This window comes from Lynx canadensis, chromosome B3 (assembly GCF_007474595.2).
Source record: "Lynx canadensis isolate LIC74 chromosome B3, mLynCan4.pri.v2, whole genome shotgun sequence".
In the NCBI taxonomy this organism is placed as follows: domain Eukaryota; kingdom Metazoa; phylum Chordata; class Mammalia; order Carnivora; family Felidae; genus Lynx; species Lynx canadensis.
Window position 1 is genome coordinate 36,175,321 of NC_044308.2, and position 20,164 is coordinate 36,195,484.

The 20,164-nt window shown below is 52.9% G+C and overlaps 1 protein-coding gene across 1 annotated transcript in view; it reads right to left on the reverse strand.

Moving 5' to 3' along the window:
• Positions 1-1,542: 1,542 nt before the first annotated feature.
• The window catches only part of NOX5 (NADPH oxidase 5), a 35,408-nt gene continuing 16,786 nt past the window's right edge, over positions 1,543-20,164 (reverse strand). The window contains 12 exon segments of the mRNA XM_030317832.1: positions 1,543-3,439; positions 4,460-4,626; positions 8,160-8,259; positions 8,926-9,010; positions 9,286-9,410; positions 9,811-9,855; positions 11,951-12,142; positions 14,421-14,557; positions 17,816-17,948; positions 19,435-19,511; positions 19,514-19,601; positions 19,603-19,617. Coding sequence (XP_030173692.1) covers positions 3,308-3,439; positions 4,460-4,626; positions 8,160-8,259; positions 8,926-9,010; positions 9,286-9,410; positions 9,811-9,855; positions 11,951-12,142; positions 14,421-14,557; positions 17,816-17,948; positions 19,435-19,511; positions 19,514-19,601; positions 19,603-19,617 — 1,296 coding nt within the window. The 3' untranslated portion in view covers positions 1,543-3,307.

Genomic DNA, 20,164 nt, shown 5'->3' on the forward strand with positions numbered 1-20,164 from the left:
GCCTCTCGTCCGGGTGGGCCTGTCTAATCGCTTCACGAACGCCTGCCGTCTCTGTCAGAGCTGTCCTCAGTGCAGAGTGGCCTCGTGGAGCCTGACAAAGTGATTCATTCAGTGGGCTTTTGTTTCCCAGACTACAAATGACACTTATATGCAGAGGACCCTTCTTCCCAAGGATAATTCCAGTTCAGTAAGCCCTTGGCCTTGTGGGAGCTGACATGCGGGGTAGGCCTTTTGCCCCTCCCTCTGTGCTAGATTCTGGGGCCACAGGCCTGACCTTGGGGAGCGCACAGGTTGTTGGAGGAGGACAGCACACACCTATATATAATCCGCCCTTTACCGCAGTTCGCCTGTGTTCCCTCTGTTCTCTTTGTGTGTGTCTGCCTTAGCCCTCTGAGACCCAGATGTGTCTATGGAGAACAGTCAGCCAGCCATATGGACACATTCGTTTCTTGTTGATAGCAGGATGGCCCCCATCTGGACGTCCGGTAACATCCAGATGGACACGCTACCCATCGATCCTGCCACCTACAGTGATAGAAGGTGGCAGAGCCTCAGGGCCTACAGGCTCTCTCCACTTACAGATGGAAAAGTGGGAAGCCCAGAACCTGGACAGCAAGGACCAGGAAGGGAGTGCTACGTGGGGGGTGTGGCAGGGGAAGGAGGGTCTGTGTATGCATTGGAGTGTTGGGGTTAGGGGCTGGCAGCTAGAGGAACTCTGATCCTGAAACTGAATTCTCCTGACTTCACAGAACTGCCCAAGTCTGGGTCTGAAGACTGGAGCCCGAGCTTCGGGGTGGGGCGCGGTCTCCACCGGCCTTTGATTCACTGCCACTCCGGAACCGGTCTCCTTCCCGGCAAACAAAACCTCCGCGATCTCTGATTCTGCAGCGCCCTCCAGTGGGTAACGGGAGTATGTCTGCAGAGAAAGTCTTAGGACTCCACGTGGTAGGTCATTACTGGATTTTAGAATCTATATGCAAGTTCCTCCACCTGCTCCCCACCCTCTGCGTGAGAGAAAATTCTAAAAGGACAGTTGGCTGTTTGTATGGAGGAGTGGAGAAGGGAAAGTCCCATGCTAAACAGACTCTGCTCTGCCAATTTTCCAAATAACTTTGGTCCATTCTTATTGCATCCCCCAGCCCTAAGTCAGGACACCCTCTTAGTTAACTTCTAACTCCAGATAGTGCCTGTTTCCCCCCAAGCCTTCGCAAGTTTGATGAAACTTGGGGGGGGAACCCTAAACCAGCAGGGGGAAATGGGTTCCAAGACTCTGCGACCTCAGTGAGATAACACAACTCCTCCAGATCCGAGTTTCTCCATGTGAGCTGCGTGTGTACCCCAAGCGGGTTGGAAATTAAACCTGGCCACATGTGGAGGGGCCCCCAACACCAGGTCTCCCAGCTGTGCGGGCTCGCTCCCAGCCAGAGAGGGGCTCAGTGAGGCTCCCCTCCTCCCCACTTTCCCTCCCAATGGGGTTGCCTTCCTTCCCTGCAGGTGCTTGGTCCCTCCTCCTCTCCTCCTCTTCCTCTTGCACCTCCTGCCTCCTGCTTCCGGGATCATGCCCCTCACCTCCTGTCTGCCTCAGTCCTCACGGAGCATACTGCCCTCTCCCCCAGTGGGCCCTTCAACTCCTTCAGCCACCATCCCCTTCTCTCGGTGGCTGCTTTGTGAAGAGAACTTTTCCCACCTGCTTTGTTTCCTTGTCACCCATGTGATGCCTCCATCGTCTTCTCCGCTCAGCTGCTGCACACCCCCCCCACCTGTGTCCCAGCTCCCTCCCTGGATGCCCAGACCTTTTATAAGGGGTGTCATCGTCACGGGTGTCACCCAGCTCCTTTACCTGTTCTCCCTCGGGGTCTTCCGACCCACACGAAAGAAAAGCACTTTCCATGGGAACGTGCCGGACCCCTGGAAGGCAGCTTTGGAGAGGAGGGTTTTAGGCTCTCACGGAAGAGAGAGAACTAGAAGGGCAGGCCGCAACATGGAGGACTCCCAGGAACTGTGGGGTTCACGGGGGCTTGCTGTGCGGGGCAGGCGGAAAACAGCTCAGATCCGAGGGGGTGAGGCCAGCCCACCCTCCCTTGCCCTCAGCCCAGGGCCTCCCTTCCACAAAGTGTCTTCTAGGAGAACTTTGGCATTTGCTGTTTCTGCCAGGTACTCTGGCCACACAGTGACAGAAGGGGCCACGAGAAGATGCCGAGATAAAGAGACGGGCAGGGAGGGAAGACACGTGTCCTGAGTAGGGACAGTACGGATGGTGATGTCTCCTCTTACTCTCACAGCAACTGTGACCGGGGGCGCCATTTTTCAGATGAAGAATCCGACTCAGAGGGGTTCCCAGGGCTACATCGCTGGGCCGTGTCTGAACTGAGCTTCTGGGAGCCACCTACCCAGTGTCCAGGCACACAGCCTTGCCATGTCCCCCGCCCCCTCCCCCCCAGACTGTCACCTTCCTATTTCTCTAATGACTCCATGCATGGAGAGAAGGGAGAAACTGACATGTGGAACAAGGGAGGGGCACGGAGGGACACATGCAGGGGAGAGGCAGAGAGAGGCAGGAAGAGAAAGGCGGGGGACGGCAAAGGGACACAGATGGGGAGACAGTGACCTAGAGAGAAGTGGAAATAAGCTGCTTATCTCTTCCTAAGGGAATGAATGGATTTGTAATAAAATATGCCTTCCAGGTCTCATCCCCAGAACCTCGCAATCAGAATTTCTGGGAGTGGGGCCCAGGAGTCTGCGTGGAAAGAAAGCTCCTCTGAGCAGCAAAGCGTGCTTTGAAGTGCATCTGAAAGACAAGATGCATTGATGGGTGGAGACAGAACGGGGCAGACGGATAATATGCAGTAAAGCAAATACAGCGGCATGTTAACGGAGGAATCCAGCAAATGGGGAACCCCGTTCACTGTACGATCCATTTAGCTGTCTGATGTTTGAAAATTTTCATAAGAAAATGTTGGGATAAAATCCTGAATGACTGTGCTGATTAGGCAGGTCTGGGACCACTGTTGTAGGGGAAGGCTTCCTCCGAGGACTTTGGGAGGAGCAGTCGCCTGGCAAGCGCCCTCTGCACCCCCCTCCGCGGCGCCTTGGGTCTGATCAGTTTCTCAGCAATCCCAGAATGCACAGCGGCCCCCGCGCAGGCCACTGCCCTGTCCCCTGGGTCCTGAAGGAAGTCCATCTGCCCCTGGGCCCTCCTGTGCCGGGTGTGGAGCAGGACTAGGCAGGCCCTCTGAGGCTGGCCCCTGTGGGGCACAGAAGCAATGTGATCAAATCGGCTGGCGGGGTGGGTTTGGCAGAGGTGAGGCTAGAAGTTCTCTTGGAAGAATCTGAAGCTGAAGTGCTCACAATGGCCCTTGAGCACCTTGGCCAGAGCTGGGGAGCCACAGAAGAAGACCTGCACCTTGCCCTTCTTCTCAGCAGCCACTTTCTGGAACACCTGGAGCCCACACGGGGTTAGGAGAGAGGGAGGGGGAGTAGGCCTGTGGACCTGCTCAGGTACCCACCCACCTGGTGCTGACAACATAATGGTGGGGCGGGATGGCCTTCTGTCCCCACGAGAAAATCCAAGGCACAGCCGCGTGGCTTCAGAGCAGAGTCCAACGTGCAGCCATTAATTTGGGGGCCATTTGCTCACCCCCCGGCCTGACCCAGACCCCAGGAAGGGGCTGGGCCGGAACGACCCAGTTCTTCCACTCCCAGAGCGCGCCTGCGGGGAGACTGCAGGGCTGGAGGGCAACCCCAGAGCATGCTGAACCCCGACTGCTCAGACCTCACACTAGTCCTCCCCTGGTCACATGCCTCCATTGAAATGTCTCTTTCCTAAAGTCCAGCTTTTCCCCCAGTGAGGACCCTTCCCCACCCCACATTCTGCTTAAGGAGGCCACTGCTGAAAGTCCTCTTTGGTGGCCAAGCACCGGCAGCGTCCTGCTCCCTCACTGGGGACAATTGTCTCCAGCACTTTGAAAAGCAGTCCCTTCTGGCACCTCATGCAAACTCTGCACCTGATTGGGAAGTACTCAGCAGGAAAAATGATCTGAAAACCAATCTGAGAAATCAAATAGAAAGACCGTAAATTTCTGTGCCTTTGGGTCTCAGTCTTTTCCATTTGTACCAGAAACTATAAGACACGGTGCTACTTCCCCAAGACCCTTGTCTTCTCAGGCCTTCTGAGCCTCCCTTCATAGGGAGTTAGGGCTGGGGGAGGCCTAGGAGGTCATATAGGCTAACGTCTCTGAACAGATGAGGTAAGTGAGGCCAATAATACGACGAGGTAAGCTAGTGATGGCACCAGAACGTAGGTCCCCTGCCTCCCTTTCTGGCTCTGGGATCCCGATTGGACTCTGGATGCTGGCCTCATGCTTGGTCCCTAGCTTCCCGGCCCTAATCTCCCAGCCACTGTCTTAGGCTCTCAGCCCCACTGGGCCCTGCAGGCTGTGGGGCCCTCGCTGGCCTTTACCTTCCTCCAGTCAGGCCGCCCAGGCTGGGTGCGTGTCTGGAGGCCCGTGATGGAGTCCTTCTTCTCCTTCTTGGCCAGGAGGTCGAGGGCCATCTGCAGGCCAATGGCCTTCATGTCATTCTTGCCCAGTGCAGAGGTCATGTACATATGCAGCTCCAGGAAGGGGCCTGTGTGGCGGGGGGAGAAGGTGGCCCTGAGGAGCTCGCGCCCGTGCTGAGGACAGGGTAGGACGCCAGCCCCTAGTCCTGGGGCTTGGATAGAGACCAAGAGTGCTCTGAACTCACGCCTTCAGCCCACTGTGCTCGCCCATGACCTCCAAGGGACCAGCGCTTTAGAAAGGAAAGGTGGTCCGCTGCTGGAGTGGAGCCTACTCTGTGCATGGCATACACGAGTGACTGTCCATCCACTCTCTGATGTGCGCCCCACAGCCACCCCAGGAGTAGACGGGGAAATGAATCCCAGGACAGCACAGCACAGCAGTCCTTGGGCTCTGAGCTCATGCCCTTTCCTGCCTCATGGTGTCTGCTCAGTCTGCTTGAGGACACAGGCCAGGCACACCTAGAAATGTAACTGAGAACAAAAGGTCAAGGGTTATATGAGTGGCAAATGCTACTGGTCTACAGGAAATGGATGGGGCAGACTGAGCCGCGTCCTGAGAGGGTTGGGCGGGGGAGGGGGTGCTGGGATAGGTCTTGAGAGAGGACCAAGATTCCAAGGTGGGGGGAGGGGATGAATAGAGGGCATCCTAAGAAGGGGGGACCAGGTGAGCCGAGGATGAGAGGCCCGAACAGATGTGGTGTTTGTGGGGCATGATGTGACTGCCTGCCTGGAACACAGGATCCTTGAATGGGAGCAAACGCGAGATGGGACTGGGCACCCACTGAGACCAGAACGTGAAGGGGCTTGAATTCCCAGCCAGCAAAAGGGGGAAGGGAGTGGGTGTTGGAGCAGGGCATGATGGGATGAGAACAGCACCCCAGAAAGGGGAGACAGAGGACAGGAGGGACAGGGCAGAGTTTGGCCTGGACCTGCCTGGACACTGGTGAGTGCCCACAGCTCAGTGCCTGCAACAGGACAGGTTTGCTGAGACACCGATCCCTTGAGCTCTCAGGGCAACTGGAGATCCCTGGTGGGCACTTCTGGGCTAAAGCACCTTCCTCCGTTTCCCCCGACATGACATACAAATGTTCCCATTTCCCAAGAGTGCCACAATGGGGAAAAGGCTGGCGAATGATGCCTTCCACCTGTGCGTTAGTCCAAGCTAATGACAGGCCCCGATTTAGGACGCTGGGTCCACAAGCTGATGATCACTTCATCCTTCTCTCCCAAGACTAAAGGATTCACGCCATGCCGGCTGGCTCTCTACTGTCTTGCGAGATATACCATTAGCCTGGTTTCCCTTTGGCTCAAGGTCTCAGTCACTGTTAAAATGCAAATGGCCCTAGGAGAGATTCCACATTTTATTTCACATATCACTCCAGTTGAGTAGGGCTGGGTGGTGTGGGAGGGAAGAAGATGTACCATAGGGGACGCTCATCTGAGAGAGCCCCGACCCTTCTTCCCCCCTCCCTGAGACTCCCCATCCCCCTGCGAGGGGTAAGGGGGAGCGACACCATGGTGGGAGAAGAAGGGGCTCTGGAGAATGACCTGACATGGTTTTCATCCTCTCCAAACAGTCGTGTAGGAGACAGTCAGTCTGTTTCTGGGACACTCTCTTAAGGAAAGACTTGAACTATGTGCACATACATATTAATTGCAGCTGTATATATATATATATATATATATATATATGCACACACACACACACATATATATACATATACATATACACACACACATATACATACATATACATATATATATATGTATATATATATATAGCGGAGCATCAGAAATAAATATAGTGTCTAGTAGCCGAAGCATGGCAAACCGTTAACTGGATCATTCATTATACAGCCATTAAATGCTGCTACTGTTAGTGGTGACGCTGAGGCTTTTCTTTCCAGGAGGTAACTTTACTCGCGCCGGCACAGCTCACTTGGGTTTGCACCTGAGCCCCGAACGCCACAGGGCGTGGTTTTTTATGTACTTGCTACTTCTTTGTCTCCCGTATCTGGTAACGTACAAACGCGCAGTCTGATTAAGTGGTCTCAGGTTACAAGGTCATGACGGATGTCACGTGTGCACATAGCCAGCTTGGTCCGAGTTTCCCTTTTTTATCCTCTCAGCAGCCCTATGGGGTAGGCGCTAGTTGTATCCATGTTTTTTTTTTTGTTTTTTGTTTTTCACATGAGAAACGTAAGCAAGGCAATACCATGGTCAGGTTTCTACAGCGATTACAGGATAGAATAAAAATTAAACCCAAACAGAATGTTCGAAGCTGAAGCTACAGAAACTGAACACGATGAACCACAAATTCTAGGACTCAAACCTTGGTAAATAATTAAAGACGAAATCAGAAGTCGCGGGCTTCAGCTGCCGGTTAATGAGAAGCCTTGGAAGAAATGTGAGGTAATAAAGTTGTTGACTCAAGGGGCTTCGAGAACGCAAAGCGCCAGGTTGGCTGTTACCCTTTGTTTATACAGATTACGAAGACGCAAACGGCAAATATTTATATACCAGTAACCAGGAAACTTAAATGAAATCTAAACTTTCCCCCTAGCTCGCCATCATAAAAGTGAGTTTCTAATGAATTAATATACATAAAAGCATTTAGAGCAAAGTTGAGGCTCTATAAATATTTGCTATAATTGTTATTTACAAGAAAGAGCGAAGAGCTTTACTGTAACATTCTAAAGTTTGCCGATTCCGTGGCAAACACTGTTGACTTGTGCTTTATGGCTTTGAATATTTGTTGTAGTAAGCTTCGTCTGTTTAAACATTTCTTATAGAAAACTGCATCTGAGTACTTGAACTTATAAACTGTTTTTCATAGGAATTTGAATTCGCTCATGGCAGCTTTAGGATAATTAAACAGCCAAATAAAATCTGGTTCCACTGACCTCAACCAGTGTAAGAAAAACCCGCCAGTTCTCTAAAGTTAGAAACATATCTAAAGGTATTCCTCCTCATGTTAGTTATTCCATAAGGAAAACGAAACCGTCAGGCTTTGCACTGACAGTGCGGAGTCTGCTTGGGATTCTCTTTCTCTCCCTCTCTCTCTGCCCCTACCCCGTTCATGCTCTCTCTTTCTCAAAATAAACAAACAAACATACAAATATACATCTTTAAGAAATGTAAGAAAATATATCGGGGGTCCTTTTTAAATTTTTCTAAATATATTTTTTTAATGTTTATTTTTGAGAGAGAGAGACAGATAGACAGAAAGCGAGTGGGGGAGGGGCAGGGAGAGGGAGACACAGAATCCGAAGCAGGCTCCAGGCCCTGAGCTTGAACCCCCGAAACCATGAGATCACGACCTGAGCCAAAGTCGGACGCTTAAGGACTGAGCCACCCAGGCGCCCCAGGAGGTCCTTTTTTTAAAGACCGTTTGCATAGCCTGATGGGATTATAATACATTTTTCTCCTCTTTTTTTGGTTTCACAAATGTTACATTTTAGTCGGGGGGGGGGGGAAGTCATCCTCCCCCATTCTCCCACATTTTGCATAGAAATGGAATAATCTAGACACGCTCTTAAAAAGACCCTGAGCCTGAACCGCCACCCTGCTGCCACGCTCCTCAGCCCCGTCCTTCTCCTACCCTCTCGTGTCTCCTCGGCCTGGTCCAACTCCAGTTTGGTCAGCAGGCTCACAAACCACTCGAAAGACCGCTGGTCTCGATTGATCCAGATGAAGTCCACCTAGGGGGAGGGGCCCTTCTGCTCAGAGCTGGTGCTGCCTTGCTCACAGCACGCTCACACCTGTGGTCCCCACCGCGGGATGACCACCTGGGGGTCAGCAGGGCACACATTATCACCCCCATTTAATGGAGGGGGAAACTGAGGCTTGCAGAGGTAGGAACTTTGCCCAGGTCACAGGGCAGCGTGGGATCAGGACCCAGGTTCCTGACTGCCGGCTCGGGGTTTTCTGTAATGATCTATTTGTTTATAGCAAGCAGGGTTCTGAAATAGGAAGCTTAGGAAGAAGCCAACAGAACATTAGTTATTTTTTAGAAACTCTTTTCAGTGGTCTATAGAAAATAATGAATTTTCAAAAGGCAAACGTTTTCATTTTTAAAACCACCACCAGGCAATGGTAAACACATCATGGCTGTAACTGGATCCCAGGTGCCTGACTTTCGGGCTCCCAGGTCTTTAGTGGGATTCCATCTTCAGGGCCCGCAATGCCTCTCAGAAGTGACAGGGGAAGGCCTGGACACTTGGGAGGCACCATAGGGACCAGTGGATCCAAGCAGGGGAGAGAGCCATCTGTCCCTTCCCCTCATCTGCAGCAGAAAGCCCACTGTGGTTCAGGGAGGTTTCTGGGAGACAGGGCCCAGAGGCCTGCCTGGAGGAGGTGGCGCTCACCTTGTGGAGCTTCATGTCCTCATCCTGGACGTCGTCCATCCAGGAGTGCTGGCAGCTGGGGCAGATGTGCTTCCTCTTCTGGTGCCTGGGGGGAGGTGATGAGGGATTTTGAATTTGGGGTGAGTATAAGACTTCTCAGGACCCCAAAGAACAGTGCAGGGGGCAGGGGAAAAGGGTGGGGTGGCAGGGCCCAGCCTGTGAGGAAGCGGAGGGATGAGAGCCAAAAGAGAGAGGGAGGGGGAGCAGGGGAGGAAAGAGAAAAAAGGGTGAAAGGAGAGGAGGGAAGAGCAAGGGGGAGGGAAGAGAGGAGAGAGGAGAGTGTCTCTGGACTCTGTCCCGGGATGCAGCCCACCCGCCCACCTGTACATGATGCTCTGCAGGATGGAAGCGAAGGGGGTGATGCCGATGCCTGCTCCGATGAGCACCGCATGCTCAGAGGCAAAGATCCTGCGGGTGGGGGTTCCGTAAGGGCCGTCGATATAGCACTGTGAACAAACAGGAGGGCATTCGAGGGGAGGGCTGGAGGCATGGGGGAGAGCTGAACCCCAAGGCTTCAGCATCTCCCTTTTACATGCAGGCAGTCACCTCCCGGGCTGGAGCCCAGATCTAAGTGGCTCCCACTGCACTGCCTGGAGCCCAAATCTGGGAGAGCCCTGGAATATTAGAAGGCAGAACTGGTGAGAGTGGGACCCAGCCAGCATCCCTGTGTGCACCTGCAAGGGGACGGGTTCGATCCCCTTCTCTGGATACCGGGAAGTCAGGCCCTGGGGACTTGAGGGACTGGGGTACCCGGGGCCACGGCAAGCCCTCCCTGCAGGCAGAAGCTTCATATTCTCTGGTTGCAGCAGGGATTCTCGGTCATGTCCACCTGCTGGGGCCTCCTACCTTGATGTTGCAAAACAGATGGTTCTCAGAGGACATCTCGGACACCTGCGATGAGCAGAGAGTTGTGGGTCTCTGGGAGTGGAGGGGTCAGGCAATTCTCAGAGGCATCCTGGCCTCTGCCAGTCTGGGCACCTTCACAAAAGGGGAATTGCTTTTTCTGCCCCAAGCATGGCAGGGAGCATGGAGTGTGCCGGTAACCCGGCTCTTCAGGAAAAGAAAACAACAACATGCTCCTGACTCCGTCTGGAGATTTCTGGTAGAAACACTGCCATCACGGCGGCCACCATAATGACTGTGTCTAAGAACCGGCTCTCAAAGCTCCTGAAAATCTAACAGTTGGCTCTTGTGATCCAATACAAATCAGCTCCAGTGGGTGACTGGAGAACACTCCCTCCCCCTATCTCCAGCCACTACTATACCTTTCACGTCTCCAAACACACCCCCTGGCCTTGACCATTCTTTTCCCTCAGCTGAGAACAACACCCTTTCCTCTTCCCCAGCTGGCAAATTCCTATGCATCTTCCAGAGTCCAGCTCATCTAAAGTAGCTGCTCCTTCTTGAAGTTCTGCCCGGCTTCGCCAGGCAGAAAAGCCAGTGGCTGGCCTGGCTCATGGCTCCACTCTGCCCTTGGGACCCTGTCCTGGGCTTGCTGATGGGAGCCACTGGGGGCAGGGAGGAGGCCTCTTCTGTCTGCTCTGCCTGATTCCTCCAGGCCTGAGCACAAGACAGACCGGATTTGGGAGGTCAGCGCACTTCCTCCCACAAGGTGAAGGAAATAGAACCCCCACCCCCCCACCCCAAAACAGGCTATAGGGGCCTGTGATAGTTCCCTGTCTGCTGCTGGAGGGCAGAGTTAGGAGTGACCTTCACAATTACCCAGAGCAGTCCCTCACTTGACAGAAAAGGAGCCCAGTCTAAGAGTGGGAACAAGCTCAGGGGAGAGCCTGGGTCTCCTGCTGACCGTCCAGTGCCCGTCACACTACAGCATGCTGCTTCTTTGTCCGGGGGCCACTGAATGCTGTGTCCACCACGGTGTCAGACTTGAACTACTTGTGTAGGAGGTACCCTGGACGAGAGCTACTCTCCTTTCGGTGGTCTTTAAACCTTCCAATTGCAAGGAGAAAGCCCACATCGCGGTTAGTGATCTTTAACGTGCTACGCTTACCAAGCCCACCTCTTTCTTTTTCTGGTACTAAAGCAAGAAAGAGAAAGAGCATGAGAGAGAGAGAGAGAGAGAGAGAGAGAGAGAAGGAGAAGGAGCAGCAGAGTGTGGCTTCAGGCTCAGAGCGTCAGCAGGCAGGAACATCTGGCCAGAATTGATTAAGATTGGCTTTTATTGGTTTTACTTTTTTTTTCTTCCCTTAATGTTTTTGTTTTTTTGAGAGAGACACAGAGTGTGAGTGGGGAAGGGGCAGAGAGGGGGAGACACAGAATCCGAAGCAGGCTCCAGGCTCTGAGCTGTCAGCACAGAGGCCGTCGCGGGGCTCAAACCCACAAACTGTGAGATCATACCTGAGATGAAGTCGGACGCTCAACCGACTGAGCCACCCAGGCGCTCCTTGATTTTACTTTGAGAGTTACCTTCTGATTATGGCACACGATACTAGTTTACCATTCAAGATAGCAATCTACAGCGTCCTTTTAAATGCAAGTAAGTTTATAGGGACACCTGGGTGGCTCAGTCGGTTAAGCGTCCTACTTCAGCTCAGGTCATGATCTCGCCACTTGTGGGTGCGAGCCCCGCGTCGGGCTCTGTGCTGACAGCTCAGGCCTGGAGCCTGCTTCGGATTCTGGGTCTCCCTCTCTCTGCCCCTCCCCTGATCACACTCAGTCTCTCTCTCCCTCAAAACTAAATAAACATTAAAAAAAAAATTTTTTTTTTTAAATACAAGTAAGTTTAAAGTCATGTTGGGGTGTGAGGAGAGAGGCCAGATGGGAAATATTCCCAGTGAGGAGCGAACACGGCAGAAGTTAGGAAGGCAGTGTGCACATGCCTGGCTGCAGGAGCACCACATAATATGCACGGCTTCGTGTGTGTGGCTGCCCTTAAGGACCTCTCTCCTGAGTCCCATGGATCCACCACCCCTGGGGACACAAAGGCCGGCTCTCCCGCCTCCAGCCCCAGCTTCCTGAGCCTTACCAGACCCCACTCAGACGTGGTTCTCCGCTGTGCCTGAGCCGATTCCTCTGTCCCTGTGGGCACCGGGCCTGGGTCCCCATGCTGCGGAGTCCCCCTGGGCCTGTAGGATGTCAGCTCCACGGTGACATCCTTGCTGGAGGCCACAGCTCCCTGCACCGCGGCTCCGGACTGGACGGGCTGGCACTGAAAACTCTGTTTGGTTTCGAAGTGGAAATGGCTTTATTATTTAAATCATGAAACTAGGGTGCCTGGGTGGCTCAGGTGGTTGAGCATCCAACTCTTGATTTCGGCTCAGGTCATGATCTCGTGGGTTCGTGAGTTCGAGCCCCACGTCAGGCTCTGTGCTGACAGTGTGGAGCCTGCTTGGGATTCTCTTGCCCTCTCTCTCTGCCCCTCCCCTGCTCAAGCTCTTTCTCTCTCTCTCTCTCAAAATAAATAAACATTTAAAAAAATTTAAATCATGAAGTCAATACATGTTAGTTTTTAAAGATTCACATGTTACAGAACTATAAAGAATAAGGTGAAAAAGTACCCTGAATAAAGTGGAATCACTTCTCTAAACACTTTTTTCTATGTCCTTCCAGACTTTTACTCTCTCTCTCTCGTACATAAATGAAACATATTGCTTTGTAACCTGCCTTTTCCACTCACTACATCTTGACTAGCTTTCCATGCTAATGCATATACATTCACATAATCTTTTTTTTTTTTTTTTTTTTTTTTTTTTTTGGGACAGAGAGAGACAGAGCATGAACGGGCGAGGGGCAGAGAGAGAGGGAGACACAGAATCGGAAACAGGCTCCAGGCTCCGAGCCATCAGCCCAGAGCCTGACGCGGGGCTCGAACTCACGGACCGCGAGATCGTGACCTGAGCTGAAGTCGGACGCTTAACCGACTGCGCCACCCAGGCGCCCCCACATAATCTTTTTTAAGGAACTTCCTATTCCGTGATAAGGGTGATCAGTAATTTATTTAGCTACATCCCTAGTGTTGGACAATTTTGATTATCCCCATTTTCTCATTAGTGTTAATTAACAACCACCATATAGAAGATAACATCTTTCCCATCTCTATCCCTTTACCCTGATTTATTTTTCTTCATGGCACGTATTATCACCTGACACATTATGTCTGTATTTTGTTTGTTTATTGTCTACCTCTCCCTCTGGAAGGGAAGCAGGCACTGCATCACTGTTGCTTACGGATTTATCTCCAGCATCTAGAATAGTACTTGGAAAACAGGAGGTGCTGTGCTCAATAAATATTTGCTAAGTGAATGAAGGAACAAGGTGATTAATGTACTTCCTGTGCAGCTACCCAATTAGCTTTTTAGGACAAATCCCTAAAAATGGAATGGCTGGGCCTGTGGGTACACATATTTAAAACGTTGATACATGTGGCCAGACTGCCTGCCAGAAACATTATGCCAATCGATTCTATGGCGGTGGTACCTTAAGGTCCTAAAGAAACACAGTCTTTAATGTATCTACCCACAGATTCCTGGTGTGCATGACTCTCCCGGTTTTCAAAGCCAGCTTCCTCCTTCAGAAAGGTTCCCCTGATTAAGAACAGAGAACGTTCTGCTTGTTTCTACTGATCCCTTCGTTTCCCAAAGCTTTGCTCTGGGCATCTTTCTAGAGGGCTTCATGATCTGGCCTGGCAGGATTCCGCCTGGTTTTTCTCCCCTCGGAGTTTAAATTCCACAGGGGCACGGCAGGGCACACGGCAGGGCTGAGCCAGGCCTGGGGCTGCTTTTCCTTTGACCTTCAGCAGGGGCTTCCCCACATTAACATGTCTCCCAACTGAGCCGTACAGCCTACTAGGTGTGGGTTCGGGCGCCTTAGCCTCCTTTGTCCGTTCTCACTGTCATCTCGCTGCCCTCCTCCAAAACCTCCCCGAGTCAGTCTTCGTTCCAGACACTGGCAACTTGTCAGCTTCGTGGGTTCATCAGGGCTCAAAAGATAACAGTGCTGCCGCTGATGCTGCTGACGCTGATGGTGAATGGTCCACGTGGACCGTGGTGTCCCGTTAGCTCAGGGCTTTCCCTGCATTCATTCCATCATTGGCCCTTAAAAAGCATCACGTGAGAAAGGGAGGCCAAGGACGGGAACCACCTGCAGTTAGTCCATTGATGACTAAGCTAAAGCTCGAGTAAGGGAAGGGACATACAAGGCCGTACAGTCACAAGGTGCTGGAGCAGGGACGTGGAGGCGGGGTTTTCCGATCTCAATCTCCCCTCTCTTTCCATTGTCCACCTGGCTTCTAACGGAGGACTTGGGACTCGGGAGGTCCTGGGGCGGGTGGGCTGTTGGATCACACTGTCCACAGTTGCCTTGCCCCCTGTGCTGCCATCCAGCCAGTGTATACAGCCGTTGCTCAATGATTGATGTTCACCATTGAGAACATCAGCAACTCGGTCCCCACTGGGTTTGACTCCACAGTGGACCCTTCCTCCCCTGAAGCAACCTACCTGGGGCTTCCTCTGGCTCCTTCTCATCCTCAAACTCCTTGACAGCCGTTTGGAGTCCACAGGGTCTGATGTCTTGAAGGACTCATACAGCCTGTTTGTCCACTGCCCTTGGGACCGGACGTGTAGCCAGATGGTGTCTGAGCAAGAGACAGGGCAGGGGGAGAGGGGGTCAGCGCCGGCCTCCAGCAGGGAGCAGGCCCGTCTCACCTGAGGGATTGGGGCTGGGCATCTACTGCTCAAGCTCCAGACTGAATGTCCTTCTGCGGGCCCAAACTAGCAGTCCCAGCCCTGGGACTTGGAAATCTCATCTCTCTGGTGCAGATATTGTAGTCTTCGTCCATGAAGTCAACTTAAGCCGTCTGCTCTGCCAAAGACCAGGGTCAGAGCGGCCCTGAGCACACTAGAAGCTCTGTGGGGGAGGGGGCCCTGCCTCCTCCATCAGGCCAGGGTCTCACCAAGGTGGTGACCATCCCTCCCACATTCAACCAGGTGCTTGTCAACGGCTCTGCACACAGTAGGTGTTCAGCCTGTGGCACGAACAATGGCTTTCATTGTGCCCAGTACCTGGGATATAGCTTCTCTGCTGAGGGGGTGACCGGCAGAAAGGTGGTGTGGGTGGCCACCCCTCTGCTGGAAGGGTACCAGAGAGAATCCACAACATTTGAACAAGGAGGCCCCCTGAGAGATCTCCTGCTCAGGCATTCTTACCCTTTAAACAATTTCTTTAAACCATGGGGGCGCCTGGGTGGCTCAGTGGGTTAAGCGTCCGATTTGATTTCAGTTCAGGTCATGATCTCACTGTTCATGAGTTTGAGCCCCACATCGGGCTCTGTGCTGACCCTGCAGAGACTGCTTGGGATTCTCTCTCTCTCTCTCTCTCTCCTCTCTCTCTCTCTCTCCCTCTCTCTCTTGCTTGCACTTTCTCTGTCTCTCTCAAAATAAAGAAATAAACTTAAAAAACATTTTAAACCATGGACTCTCTTGGCAGTCCTGTGGCTACAATGGAGAGACTCCTTCTCAGAGCAAGGTTTTTTAAATACACAAAGTCACACACATGGAAATCACAAATGAAACAGCATGTATTTGTTTGCCAAAAAACCCAAAAGATAAAAAACAAGCACCCCCCCTCCAAATGTGTGATTGAAGAATACGTCTGCTTCTTTGCCAACACAGGAAACTATGAGGTCCCGCCAGAATTGCGTGGCCACTGAAACCTGAAGTCGTTGATGAGCATAAAGGATATCCCAAGGTGCCGGCAACCATGACAATGCAATCTCAAAGAATCTTGTGATTTTTATTTTGAAAGAGTCACAGGTATTGTTAATACTTCTGTGGCTGGCTGTGGGCATTCACAATCGAAGAAGATGCTAAGGTTCAGTTAATTCTCCGAGGTTTCCTCTCCCTTGATCCTACAAGTGCCAGGGGGGCTGGGCTGTGCCTTGTTTACACAACACACTCTGAGGCGCCCCACACAGTGAGTGCATGTGGGGGGGGGCTCCCTAAACGCTGGGAGAATGCAATCAGTTACTACTGGCGACCTGAGTCCACTCCTGATTTCTGTGAGCCAGCTCCGTAAACCAACTCAGAGTATGTACCAGCCCTCATATGGACTCACTCAGCCCACCACAGGAGGCTCAGGGCCCGAGAGACAGGCAGGTTCCAAGCAAACGCCCCGAAGAAACCCCATTCGAGAATCGGCCAAGTCAATGGCACATCCATCTAGTGTATGTGGTCATTTTAATCATACTGGTATCACTATACTGGAATACTATGCAGCCATGCAAAGGGAAATTCTTATTTATTTTTTTTGTATTTTTAAAAATGGTTATTTATTTATTAGAAAATTTTTTTTAACGTTTATTCATTTTTGAGAGACAGAGAAACAGAGCACAAGCCAGGGAGGGGTAGAAAGAGAGGGAGACACAGAATCCGAAGCAGGCTCCAGGCTCTGAGCCGGAGGCAGGGCTTGAACTCACGGACTGTGAGATCATGACCTGAGGTGAAACCGGACACTCAACCGACTGGCCCACCCAGGCGCCCCTTAGAAAGTTTTTTTTTTTTTTTTTTTTAAAGAACTGACATGCAAAGACTTTTATGACATACTGCTCACAGAGAAAAGGCGTGCTGCAAAACAGTGTGAAGAATGTGACCCCGTGTAGGCAAAACCATCTCCACATCTATAGAACCACGTGGGTATATAAAGACAGATCTGGAAGACTGTTCACCAGAAGACTGACAAGGGCTTTCTCTGGATGGCATTGTTCGAGGGATTTTAATTTTCTTCTGTGCATATTCCTATACGGTTTGAATTTTCTGAGAGCAGATCTCTTCTGGAGAAACAGAACGGGAAAGAAAAATAGGAAGAAAATAACCTTCCCCCTCCTGCCTCCGCCCCCACCTTTGCCCCGTTGTACGTCCAAGCCACCACTCAGGTGACTCCAGGGCAGGTGGTACATAGCCTCACATGAGGAACCCTTGCCTTGGGTCTGAACTGTGGGGGCTGGGCCACGGGTCCTGCTGGGCCGGCGCTGGGAGGCATCCTAAATGGAACTAAAGTTTTTAATAGGGATGGGTCAGAGGAAACAGGCAACCAGGACCCTTCATCCCTCATGAAGCCGAGCAAGGGTCAGGCAAGGCATTTGCTGCCAGAATTACCACTTAAGGTGGAAAGGCCGATCTCTGGCCTAGGAAGAGGGCACAGGTCTGGGTGCCGGCTCAACAACCTTCTGGTCCAGGACCAGAAGGATGGCACGTACATGGGTGGAGGCCAGAGGTCCACTGGGTGAAGGGAGGGTCAGCTGAGCAGTTCCATGGGTGTGCTGGTGACCCAGAGAGAGATGGGAGTGGTCCAGGGATGGGGAAGAAGGATTGGAGGGATTCTGCTGCCTTGGGGCTCCACAGAGATGGGGGAAGCCTGGCTTCCCGCCACAGCGCCCTTGAGAACTCCCTGGCTCCTCTGAGTTCACACCTCCTCTGCCTCAGACCCCTGCGGGCTCCAAGTGCTGCACCAACCGTCCCCATTCAGAGTCCCCCTCGGCCCCACCCGGGCTCTAGCCAGCTTGCCCAGCCACCTTGTCTGCCTTTCACCTCTTTCTCTGACCCTCTCTCCTGCCTCCCCGCCCTGTCCTTCCCTTCTTCCCTCCCCGCCTCACCCCCGATGTAGCGCCGACTACATTAAATTGCCCTGTGTTCCCAGCTTTCCATGCTGTTCCTTACGTCTTTTGCTCTGTCTCCTCCCTCATCTCCTTCTCTGTCTAGTAAGCTTCCTGGAGCTTTTGGAGGTCGACTTTGTGGCCCTGGCCTTGCTCACGTCCGGGTTCCCAGTTCCCAGCCCGCGCTTGGCACCAGGCAGAACTCGGTAAATGCCTGCCGAGCGAGCAGCGGGGCTGGCGTACCTTTCTGCTCCGGCGCGCTGCTGATGGTGAACGGGTGCCACTCGTAACGCGCAATGGTGGGGACGTTCAGATACAGGTAGTCGCCCGGCCTATAGTGGAACAGAGGGGGCCGCTTGATGAGCAGATGGGTGACCTGGGAAGAGAGGAAGATCGGGGTCATCCGTGCAGGCCCAGGGGCCCCCGGGCGAGAGGGCAGAGGCCGGGTCATCCTCCTCCGTCACACACCAGGCCAGCCCTGGACGTGAGACCCTCCGGCCTGTGAGTGGGGCTTGGCCTGCGGCACCTCTGCTAGCCAGGGGGTAGGTGATGATCAGAGAAAGGGACAGTAGGGTTTGATCCTGGTTTGATCCCACTTCTTATGGGGTGAACACTGCTGGCAGTGGCCTTTCTCGGTGAAGCCCCCTGACTGCTGTAGCCCGTTTCTTGCAACTGCTATAGTATTTGGCTGGCATCCAACCACTAATGGGCATCTCCCCCAGGAGAACAATATCCCCCTGGACAACAGCTTCTGTTTATTGGGCACCCACAGCATGCCAGACCCGCGCGAGGCACTTAAAAGTGTCATCTCTGGTCCTCATGGCAGTTCTCTGAGACAGATGCCATTCTTTCTCCGCTTTACAGATGAGACGCTAAGGCTCAGAATGGTTAAGGAGTTTGCTCAAGGCCACCAGCTAGGAAACCACGGGATCTGCAGCTAATCACGGCGGAGGCTGTCCAGAGCTGAGCCACCCAGAACTGCCTTCCCTTTCTCCATAAATGGCCCGATCACTCAGACACCCAGGATATGTCCTAGGCTCCTTCCTCTCCCCGCCCCCAAATGCAGCCGGTTACCTCTTGAGTCCTTCTGTGATATGCCACCCCTTTCCCATCCCACAGCCACTGCCCCTGTTTAGGGTCAAGGCCCTCATGAGCTTTCGTCTGCATATTGTGCAACAGCCCCCAAATGGTCCTCACTGGACCGTCTTCCACAGAGCCACTGCAGAAATCTAGCTGGAAAATAAACTGGCCTACTACCCCCATCCCCCTCCCCCTGATCAGGCGTTCCACCAGGCCCCGCCCACCCCTCTCCCTGGCACCTTGGCTGTAGCTGTGCTAAATTACCCATAGTCCCCAAGGACAGCACCCCCACCACAACTCGGTGCCTTTGCTCAGCCGTTCCTTCCCCCAGGAGTACCCTTCCTTATCTTGTCTACACAACAAACTCCTGCTCATGTCTCAAAACCCCGATGGGGCATCTCCTTCCGCATTCTGAAGCTTTCTCTGACCTCTCAAAGATAGTTTCCTACCTCCTGACACTCTGCTCTCACCCATACAGCCCTGCACTGTAACTAAAGGGCAAAGCAGGACAGTGCCCGAGCCGTCTCTGTGACCTGGCGCAGGGCCTGGCAGTTTGCAGGCTCTTAAGACTGATCTTTCATGGTATCCTGCCTACCTGTCATGCCGCTTCCTAAAATGTCCCTCCTGAAGGCTAGACCAGATCCCACACTTTGCTTGTCTCCTCTGCTGTGCAGGGGCCATAGCTACGCTATTCCCTGCTTCCTTGCGGGTCTAGCAGGGTACCCAGCTGCTGCGCCCTACCATCTGCAACGCCCCTAGGCACCTCAGGCCCCCTTCACCACCTTGGAGGGAAGGAGATTGACTTCCACGATGCACAGGGCTGCCATGCGGGACACCGCTAGCCCGATGGCCTTCTCCAGAAGAACAAGATGCCAGGGACCAGCAGCCACTTCCAGAAGCTGGGCCCGTGCACAATGAGCAGGATCCACATGGGGAGGTAGGACAGATGAGGTCCAATAGAACACCTGCGAGGGTGAGGAGGGAGGGGGCAAGTAAGCTTCCAGAGCTCAAGTCCTGGGGGTGGAACAGGGAAGCCCCCAGAGCCTTGGTCATGCACTGCTCTCCTGGGGACAGGGGCTGGGCTGGGAAGCTTTGGGGCTTATTATTTCTGGGCCCTTGGCCCAGGGATCGTAAAGGGTTCCTGGAGCTCACACCAAACATCCGAAACCTCTGCCTGGGGATGTTCTGGGCAGAGTGGAGTGCCCCCAAGGGCTCATGAGCATCACGGTCCCCATCACATTGACCCTTTCTCCGGGGGACGTGAAGACAGCCATTCCTGAGCATGGAGAAGAAAAGAGCAGAGCACTGAGCTGGAATGCCTGCTCTACTACTGGCTGTGGGAGCGTGGGCTAGGAAATTACTTGTCTGAGCATCAGATTCCTTGTGGGTCAAGCGAAGATGCGGATTCCGACTTCAAAGGATTGCTGCTGGTGCGCTCTCTCTCTGTCTACCTGATGTGGTTTGGTTTTGGGCTCCAAACCAAATCTGTGACCTCCTGCGCAGAACTAACGC